Source organism: Elephantulus edwardii, unplaced genomic scaffold (assembly GCF_000299155.1).
Source record: "Elephantulus edwardii isolate Elephantulus edwardi_28Jun2011 unplaced genomic scaffold, EleEdw1.0 scaffold00052, whole genome shotgun sequence".
In the NCBI taxonomy this organism is placed as follows: domain Eukaryota; kingdom Metazoa; phylum Chordata; class Mammalia; order Macroscelidea; family Macroscelididae; genus Elephantulus; species Elephantulus edwardii.
The window spans coordinates 15,786,868-15,797,091 of NW_006399802.1; the positions used below are offsets into that span (position 1 = coordinate 15,786,868).

The 10,224-nt window shown below is 39.1% G+C and overlaps 1 protein-coding gene across 1 annotated transcript in view; it reads right to left on the reverse strand.

The window, feature by feature from the left end:
• IKBKAP (inhibitor of kappa light polypeptide gene enhancer in B-cells, kinase complex-associated protein) overlaps nt 1-10,224 on the reverse strand; it is a 64,000-nt gene that overhangs the window by 37,417 nt on the left and 16,359 nt on the right. Inside the window, exons 8-14 of the mRNA XM_006886984.1 lie at nt 9,832-9,955; nt 7,498-7,591; nt 5,151-5,381; nt 3,817-3,987; nt 3,085-3,184; nt 1,410-1,610; nt 225-267 (exon numbers count right to left, since the gene is read on the reverse strand). Of these exons, the coding sequence (XP_006887046.1) occupies nt 225-267; nt 1,410-1,610; nt 3,085-3,184; nt 3,817-3,987; nt 5,151-5,381; nt 7,498-7,591; nt 9,832-9,955 (964 nt within the window). The remainder of the gene's footprint in view (nt 1-224; nt 268-1,409; nt 1,611-3,084; nt 3,185-3,816; nt 3,988-5,150; nt 5,382-7,497; nt 7,592-9,831; nt 9,956-10,224) is intronic.

The following is a 10,224-nucleotide window of genomic DNA, read 5'->3' on the forward strand; positions in this document are numbered from 1 at the left end:
TCTCAAAGGAAGAGAATAAGATAGTGTTAAAGGCAAACGGTGCCAATGGTAAAAAATGCTCCAAATTTTTTGAGTCCTCAGTTATCTGTGACGAAGGTAAGAGAACAAATTCCGGAGCCAGACTGGCCAGGCCTGGATCGTATCTCGACATGGTGCTGGCCAAAGTCTTTGCTTGCTCTGTTCCTCAGTGGTCTATGTAAAATGAAGACTCCACCAGTACTTACTTCAAAGAGACACTGTCGAGTTGGATCTAACTCACAGATAACCCTGTAAGCAGGTTTTCAGAGGCGGTCTAATCACACAAGAGGAGACTGTCCATTTCTCTCCTGCAGAGAAGCTGGTGGATTCGAACTGTGTGCCTTTGGGTTGGTAGTACAGCTCCTTACCACTAGGCCACTAGACCTCTCTACCTTTTGCTTAGTGTTAACTATAGTTAAATGTAAGTTAACAAACTCTATGAACTCTGATAAATATCAACATACGTTATAGAAAGGCTTCAGGCCTTTTGTTCATAGGGTCGCTGTAAGCCGTGTTCAACTCGACAACAATCAACAACAACTGCTTCATTAATTATTAGCTTATAGTTAATAATGTATACAAAGTTTAATAGCAGTAAGTTGGTTTAGAAACTTTACATTCTACAAAGACATTAATATTTGTATTACAAAACAGTCTTTAGAATAGCAACAGAAAGATATTTTGGATAATATTCCCCGTTTGATTTGGAGAAAATGACAATACCTAGCTTTTCCTTCTACACGCTAATTAGAAAAACTTCAAATGTAAAGAAACAGAATTTGCATAATTTGGGTATATTTTAATATAAATTGTTCTGCTTTTCAAACTGTAAACCTGTGCTTCAAGCTCTAGCTGCTCATTAGTGCTTAGAGTTTCATTAGCCTAAAACGTGCACGGAGAGGCATCAGGAATCAAAACAAAAATTCATGCCTTGGATACAGTGGAATTTTAGCAAAGAAGAGAAAAGGAGATTTTTCTAGTAGCAGACGCAGGATGGTGTGGGAGAGAGGCCACAGAAGCTAAAGTTACTCCTATCAAAGTGAAACGCATTATTTTTCATTTCTTCCCACTGCATTGGCTCATAAGAAATGAGTCACTCTAATTACCCTTGGTATTAGTAAATTCTAAGATCCAAAATTACCTCTGCCAGAATATGTGCATATATAGAATTACAATATTTAACAGGTAAAACATAAAAGGTTTCAGCTCATCTCGTGGCATGTGTACTATTTCTCACCACTCTTTTATGTATTTTTAGTCTGTACTGACATAACTCAAAACTAGACGTAACCCTCTTGCTAACAAGAAAATCTACTGTTCCTCAACCTTGTTCATTAGAAGATAAAAGATGAAAATATAACCCATTTGTTGATTATTAACACATGGCATACAGGGAAGAACTGTTGTACCTGACATTGAGCTGCCCCTGCTTCTCATTTTCCTCTGAAGGGGCGACAGTCAAACAGTAAATGATAGACTGTGGACCAGAAGGACTGTGACTAATGGCCAGGAAAACATCATCTTGAATCCAGGTAAGAAGGCTGAGCTTCAGAAGGTTTGCTTCTTGATCTTCATTATTCTCAAACTGAATTCTGTTAGGAACAGTAAAGAATACTTAGGACATGAGCAAAACTTTCAGAATATCAAAATTTTCCTGAAAGAAAGACTGGACCACCCTGTAAACAGTTAACTCCCTATTATTGGCAGAAATAAAACTTTATATAATGTCAAATACCAGAAATTCTAAAAAATGCACGCTGGGCTTATGAATGCTTTCACGTTTATCTAAAATTGTGTTTTACTCACTCTGAGATGTCGAGATTTAAACCGAGAATTTCAAAAAACTTCACTAGAAAGTTACAATTCAATGTATCTGGTCTCGATAGAATGGGTCCTTTTTTAAGCACCTAACATCAAAATGACCTGTTAAGTTGAGTGAGGCTTTCTCTGCCTTTGGCACTTCTTCTTTTTTTTTTTTTTTAAATATATTATTATTTTTATTGTTGAATTCTCTTAGCTGATGTTTAGGCACTTAACTTCTACAGCATTTAAACAGCTGACTAGTGCTATGGAATTGCCACTTGAGTTAAGAACAAGCCCAAATGATGACTTTCTGCCTTTTAAATAAAGGAGCAAATCCTCAGCTCATACCTGAGTAGCTCTAATCAGCAACCTGATCCTCCTACCACACGACCTCTCCCCAGAATCAGCTTCTTTACTCAGCTCAGCCCAGGGTCTTCTCGCCACTCAGGATCACTCCATCTGATGTCACTGACACTCTTTCCTCTTCATATTCAACATCTCCAATTCCTTTTACCAATACAAGTCCACCTCGTCTTCAAGGTTCAATGTAAGTATATATTTCCTCCAAGAAACTGTCACTGAATGACTTGGGAGTTTTCTCTCAATTTTTTAAAACAGAAACTAAATTCTAAACTCCTTCCCATTTCCTACATTTTATGTACCTGAAGTATTCAATTATGCCCAATTATTGTTAACATTGTTCCAGTGACCAAATGCATTCTGATTTCTAACTTGGGACTCTCAAATCACAGAATCCAGAAATCCAAACAAAGGTAGAGGCTGCATTAGGCCATCCATACGCTAACACCTATATACTCTCAAGGGACGCTGATGGCTTTAGTGGTAACGAATTGTGCTGCTAACCCATACACATATGGTTCAAATTCGCCCGCTGCTCCACAAGAGAAAGATAAGTAATATATTTCTATTCAATTTACTGCTTCTGAAAACCCACTAGAGAGTCAGCTACTGGTCAGTTCTGACTTGACAGTACTCAACAATGACAAATCAACAAATATATACTCTCAAATGAGTGAGGAGTATAAGTTGAGGACTTGGGAGTTCCTGCCACCCATGAAGAAATAAGGCATTCATAAGTGCAGGGTTCTGGCTTCTCAACCAAGTTTAAAAATCAGGGCTCAAGTGTTGTGCTTATTTTTTTTTTCCTACTCAGCAACAAATAAAGAAAAAATAGTTAACTGGATTTGAGACTAAATGCTGGCTGTTGCTCCCAGAGGTCTCAGACGCCCAAGTGTAACCTACCTATATCTCTTTTCCAGAAGAGGTAATGTAAGAGAAACTTTAAATCCAATTCCGCCCACGGCTCCTAATTTCACTGTAGGGTCTACAGATGGACTGTCAACTGGAGGGGGGAAAGCAAATACTTTCATGGGAAACTGTAAACATTTACTTAATATTAAATAAGTAGATCTGCTATTAGTAGGTTCCAAAAAGCAAATAAATCAATCTAGCAAACAATCAGATAACAAAACCTCTTCTGTGCCCCTGGCTAAAGCACAGTCACTAATAAAAGCCACCTCTCACTCCGCAAAACTAGGGGGCAGGGCTGCCATTACCACTTCCTCCCACTGTCCCACAGTTATTTCTCAACAGTGTCAAATCCTCTAAAGTCCTAAGCACTCTCTTCCAATTCTGATTCAATTTATTTACTGCACAACAACTGACAATCTGTGCAAAGGCAATAAGCAATGTAAAATACGTTTAAAAAGATGTAGCAAAGCACTAGACTATTTTCAGGGTTAAACTGTATTTATAAATAACTGCTTATCCAGGTTTAGTAAAGCAAAAGCCACTGCTTTTATGTGCCAGAGTAAAATTTAAAAAACTCCAAACTCTCAAGCTAAATAAATACAATGACAATGAAGTAAAGATCAGTAGAAACATCAGCTAAGGGAACATCAAACTATAATTTGCTTTTGACTAGGTGTAGGCAGGACTTGACTCAAAACATTTTGATGACAGTTTTGAACATACCACATCTATAAACAGAAATCTGGTTCTCAGCATCCAGGACAGCAAGGTCGTTACTCTTTTGAGGGAGTGCAGAGAACACGACCTGATTCACAGGCTGTGGGAGTAGCAGTTGGTAGGTGTACATGGGGGGTGGAATCACAGTCTGCCGGAAGACTGTCACCAATACCTTGTCTGCATTTGAAAAAGAAACCCAAGAAGCATTATACAGGTCTTCAATTGATACAAAAAGGCATTTAAATGGCTTTCTGTTTATCTTACTATGACACAGGGTTTAAATACCACTAAGTAATGATGATGACAGAAAACACACAGCAATTCTTTAAAAAAAAAATTCTAGTGTTTTTCTCCTAAATGACTTAAAATACTGGAGATTTTTAGAGGAGGAGGACATGGTAGTAAAAGTCAGATGTCATAGGCTCTATCTGATAAATCTATTATTACCTCAAGTCCTAAACTAGCCTATCTTCCGGCTTGATGGTCTCAGATACTAGACACTAAGGCCAGAAGACAAAGAGGTCAGAGTTCCAAGCTGAAATTTGAGCTAGTGACTCAAGTCAGATTAATTCAAGAGGATCAATAGCTTTAAATTCCTTACAGAATTTCCCTATACCAGATTTAGTAATAAGGCAGATCCGATTAAGTCATCCACACACAGCATATAATTACAAAACCACTGCCATAACCACTACACTACATAAAACAGGAATAAGAACACCAACTCACATTGTAAACATGGATGGAGGTGTTTAATTAGATTATATACATCTTTAGGCTGGAAATAACAAACTATTTTTCTAATTACTCTATCACCTCAACCCCCACCAAAAAAAAAAGCCTCCTTCTGACAGTAGACAGACACATGCAACTGGAAGTGAACATACTGAGGTACAGAATTACCAAGTAGGAGACCAGAAAACAAAGCAATACGTGGTATAAGATCAATAAAAAGCTGTCAGGGTGAATGACTAACATAGACTTCCACCACCTCAAGGCTTCTGTTTATTTTGCTATGCTATACGTCAAAAATTCTAAAAGCCTTCAAAAACCAGACAAGTAAATGTGTGATGGCCAGGACTGCAGTGCCACAGAGAAGAGAACTGGGCTGTGTGTGCCAGTGGGCTGGGTGGAGGGGGAAGAATGTGGTTTTCAGGAACCTGTACAAACCACATATAGGCATTACAATTCAATCAAAAACAAAATAAAAGTAAGTGAAAACATATAACCAACCAAAACAAAAACCTGTTTACAATTCAAGTCAAACCACCCCTCTGCAGGCCTGCGCTCATAGCCCTCTCAGGCTCACGGATGAGGGCCCACACTTGTCAGCATCTTACGTCCATCAATGACAGCCACGTGTGCCATGTCACTGGAGCTGTCTCCCGAGCTCCGGTCGGTGGTCCAGTGCCAGTCGTAGCAGAGGTAATGCCAGCCTTGACAGAGAACATGCAGCCGGAATGGGGTTACTGGGTCCCACATCAGAGCCACAGGCTTGTTCTTCCCACAGGTGCTAAAGTAAAGATTTTGCTTGAGATACCAGTGGTAGTTTCCAACCGTCCAGAGCTGAACTGCAAGGGAAAAGAAACGGAAGGGAGTCAGAGGCTGGGAGGGTAAGATTTCACACTGATTGCTAGAAGGTACTCTCTTTTAATAATAATGGCCCTTCCCACTCAGCATCTTTATTAAAACAACAACATAGTGACTGTTGAAAGGCAGTTTTCAGGATGGGAGGATGCCAAGTATGAATAAGGTAGAAAGTACTTATGATTATTTCCAACTTTACCTGAAAACTTTCTAAGGGAATTACAAACAGGACAGTGTTTAGTGAGTGCTTTAAATAAAGATGCGAGAAGAAAAATTAGGCAATTAGACTAAAAGTATTAAAACATTTAATCCAAGAGTAATTCAGCCAGCATCACTATGTCGTTTTAGGTAGAAGTGCTCATTTGTGTCGGAGGCTGCTGTGGTGACATTTAGGAATGAGCTACTCAAGAGGGAGACTATTGTTGTTATGTGCTGCGCAGTTGATTCTGACTCGCAGAATCTGAGTGGTCAAGTACAACTGCTTCACAGGGTTTAAAGTCTGTAATCTTTACGTGAAAAGACTGCACATCATCCTCCCACAGAGCCAAGGGGTGGGTTCAAACAGCGAAGCTTTCAGTCAGCAGTCAAACATATAACTGTTATGTCACAAGCTCCCTCCAAGGGAAATCAGCATTCAAGTAATCTTTCCAGTATCAGAAATATGTAAAAAGAGTAAAACTTCATCATGTCAAAACAGATGAAGCTTACAAACTCAGAAATTATATTAAGGAATTTCTTTTGAATATTTCACTGCTTACCATTTCATAACTTGGTGACCACTGCAAACCTAATCCAGTTCTCTAACTAGATCATCATAGTACTTACTTCTCCTAGCAGTAAACTCGTAAATTAGACAACATGTTTCACGTTTCTTAAGGAAAGAGGTTGTGGCTGGTTTTCCTCATTATTATTTTCAGTGTCTTACAGTGCCTGGTCCTACATGACTGGTTGAAGAGAAGTGTTAAACTCTGCCTGCACATTAAAATCAACTGGCTGTTTGGGGTTATTCCCCCCCCCTTTATAATTAAATACTGACAAATGGTCCCTATTCCAACACAGTGAGTCCAACTCTAAGATGAGCCGTGGATGTCACTGTATTTTTCTAAAGGGAAAGCCAGGACTGAGAACTATTGTGCTGAATGAATGAATAAATGAAAAGTAAAGTCAATCAAACACACTCACTGCCATAGAATCAGAACCAATTCATAGCTGATTCTCCGCCAGGCTTTCAAAAGGCACAGAAGGGAAAGTGCCCATTTTTCTCCATCTGAGTAGCTGGTGAATTCAAACTACCTGCCTTTGGGTTGGCAGCACAGCTCCTTACCCACTAAACAACAAGGGCTCCTTGTGTTAGGAAGTTAGGAACAGAAATACTCTTTGATCCCACTGCTAGGTGTATATCCCAAAGAAATAAGAGCTGTGACACAAACAAATAAAGTCACATCTATTGCAGCATCATCTATTTAAGTAAAGAATTGGAAACAACTCAAATGTCTGGCATAAGATACTGTTCACATCACTGAAATATCATAAAAAATCAAAACGGATTAATCGGTTAAAATGTGTGAACAATCCTTACTGAATACGGCCTTTCCTTCAGCCACATATCTATTTATTAAGATTAACTCCCTTCTTCCTCCCTTATAATCATTCAAGATTCTGCATATAAAACTTTCCTAAGTTTTTTATGTTGTGTTGTTGTATACTGTAGTGTTGAAACTGACCTATAGCTGACCCTCTGGCAGGTTTTTAGAGGCAGTTAACAACACACAGGAGGAGACTGCCCATCCTTCTCCCGCGGATGAACTGGTACCTTCAGGATTGCAGCACAGCTTCTCGCCACTAGGCCACCAGAGGTCCCTAAGTTTTGTGCAGTAGTGGTCTTATACCTTAGTTGTGTCTGAATTATGCCACTCAGCATAATTTCTTTGAGATACATCCACGCTGTGCAATATTTCATGAATTTTGCAAGTACATTTCCATCTCCTCCTCCCTATTGTTAATTCCCCCATGGAGTGAACTAGAAGGGAAGACAGGCGACCTCAACCACTTTCAGTTACATTTTATGGGGCATGAAGCTCAGACACCACACTATCCTACCATGGGTTTTCAGAATGGAATTTTCTTCTTTCGGAAGGTCCTCTAGCCAAACTGCAAGAACAGAGGAATCCACATTCCAGAACAGGCCATTTACCTAAAGGTGGGGAAAAGGTCTGTCAGTGCCTTTTGGCGGTGTATTTATTTCAAAATCTTAAAAGAATCTCACAAAATCAAATTATCTAACTACCAAAATGGGGTGTCAAGCCCTTCTAGCCATTGCATTAGCCTCAGCTGGGAGGCATGTTCTCCGGCTATCTAACTAGAGTCATATGATCTTGCAAATCATCAACAGCTAAAACACCAATATAAGAAAGTGTTTTCTACATTGGGAAAAAAAGGGTGGTGATGGTGATGAAGAGATTGTGAGGAGACCTTGGCAAGGCTGTGAAGACAGTAGTAAGGTGTAATCAGAGGAACCCTGGAGATAAAGGTTTTGCTTGCTGAATGACTTAAGTAAAGCTGACTTTAAACCGCTCTGAGACAAAGGCCATAGCTAAAGGTTTTGCTTGCTGGATGACTGAAGGAAAAGCTGACTTATAACTGCTGAGATAATTTGCTAGATTACTGAGGAAAGCTTCTTCCATTTGTGCTATTGAGCTGAACCTGAAATTTCTCTAATTAAGGAATTTGTGCCTTGTTAAATCAGGCTTGGCACTGCTGAACTAAATCTGGACTTGCATTGTGAGATATTCTTTGCCTCCCTTACTCTCCAACCTATTTTCCTAATAAACTTCACAAATGAGAGTAAAGTCTGTGAGTCCTGGAATGAGTATCAGATCCCATGACTAGTTAAAAATAGGTACAGGAGCATATGGGGTGGCATGTCTAACTATGTAGCTAACTGTATGGTGCTATGTTGTTAACAGGGACCTTTCTCTTTTATGAAGCAGGTAGAAGTAAAACTCTGCAACCCCCACCCTGTATCTGCTCCTTTTACACCAAGCTTTTAAATCAAGTCATAAGAAAAAACAAACAGGGTAGGGTATCATACAAAAGTACTTGACCAAGATTTTAAAAACTATTAAAAGTTCTCAAAAGCAAGGAAAGTCTCAAAAATTATCACGGCCATGAAGCACCCAAGGAAACATAAAAAAGAAATATGGTATCATGAAATTCTATAGCAGAAAAAGACATTGGGTCTTTTAAACTGAAAATCTCAATAAACCAGTAACTTGTGCTGAAAAAAGTTTCCTTAAGCAAAGTGGCTACAGAGAGGAAGGAAAAGACAAGATGGGCATCAGACTGAGACACAGCTGGGGATGATTTCTAGGACAAGCCCTTCTGAAATGTGCCTAATAAAGGAAAAGTGAGAACAAGTGGCTGCAGTTATAACCAAACGCAATTAAAACCCATTGATGTGGAGTAGATTTATAATCATGGTAACCCTGTTTACACAGCAATTGCTCCACAGGATTTTCTTAGCTGTAAACTTTTGAGAAGTAGATCAGAAGGCCTTTCTTTTTCTGGTACTGCTGGGTGGAGTCAAACTTCCAAGCTGCAGGTTAAGTGTCCTTCAAGCCTTGGTGTAATGACACAGCTTATGTGTCACTGCCAGCTGCCGTTGAGCTGATTCCAATACACAGTGACTCCATGTGTATCAGAGGAGAACTGCGCTCCACATGGTTTTCAATAAACTACAGGGTACTTTGGAAGATTGCCAGGCCTTTCCTCCAAGACAGCTCTTGGTGGACTTGACCTACCTACCAATCAGCAGCAAAGTTTGTAAATTGGCTGCTCTATGCAGGAACTCCAACAGTAATAAAAACAAAACAATAAACCCCCAACACTTCATCAATTCATACTCCTAATGACTCTCTTATTTTGTTTGTGAGGCTGTAAATCTTTACAGGAGGCTGTTCATCTTTTTTGGGTGGTTGGTGGACTTGCAGCGAACAGTCCAACATGGAATGTACTATGTCACCAGGGCTCCTCGATAGTAACTACTGTTGTTGTTATGTGTATCGAGTCATCTGCAACTCATAACAACCCTATATTTATTGTTATATTTGTGTAGCTTAATCTATTAAAAATACTTTTTAATGTATAAATGAAAAGTATACTTTTATTTGTTACCTTTTAGTAACAATAAAACCCTTAAAGTAACAGTGCTTTATCTAACACTGGAGGAAAAAAATGCAATTTCTTCTTGGAGCTATTTCCTTTGTAAAAATAATCTCCTTTATTTTTTTTTTAAAAAAAAATCATGTATAAGAAGCCACCACTTTTTTTACTATTTACTCTGGGGCTTCTACTTATAACCAGATAAAAAAATAAATCTACCTGCAGTTGTGGAAAGTCATCTAAATGGGATAATGGAAAAACTCAGACACCTACCTTAACTTCGTCTTTGAGGAAAGGAAGTGTAAAGTGTCCATGAAGCAGCCCATTTTTCTCAAAAAACACAACATCCTGCTGGTTGGGCTTGTCTTGTGTAGATGCAATCAATGCACCTGAGGGTCTGAAAGTAAACCCAAGAGTGTCAGAATGTCCAAGAGCATATCTAGCTCAGTTAACACTATGATCAATTCACAGAAATTCTTTTATTCAGCAAAAATACTGTCATCCAAGGGAGGAAGTTTTAAATCCTATGTGTCTCTTGGCAAACATTTCACCCTCCTACGGGACTGCAACTGGCTAAAGGAAAAGTATGTTGTTGTTGTTGTTGTTATGTGCCGTCGAGTCATTTGCGACTCATAGCGACCCTATGTACAACAGCCCTAAACTCTG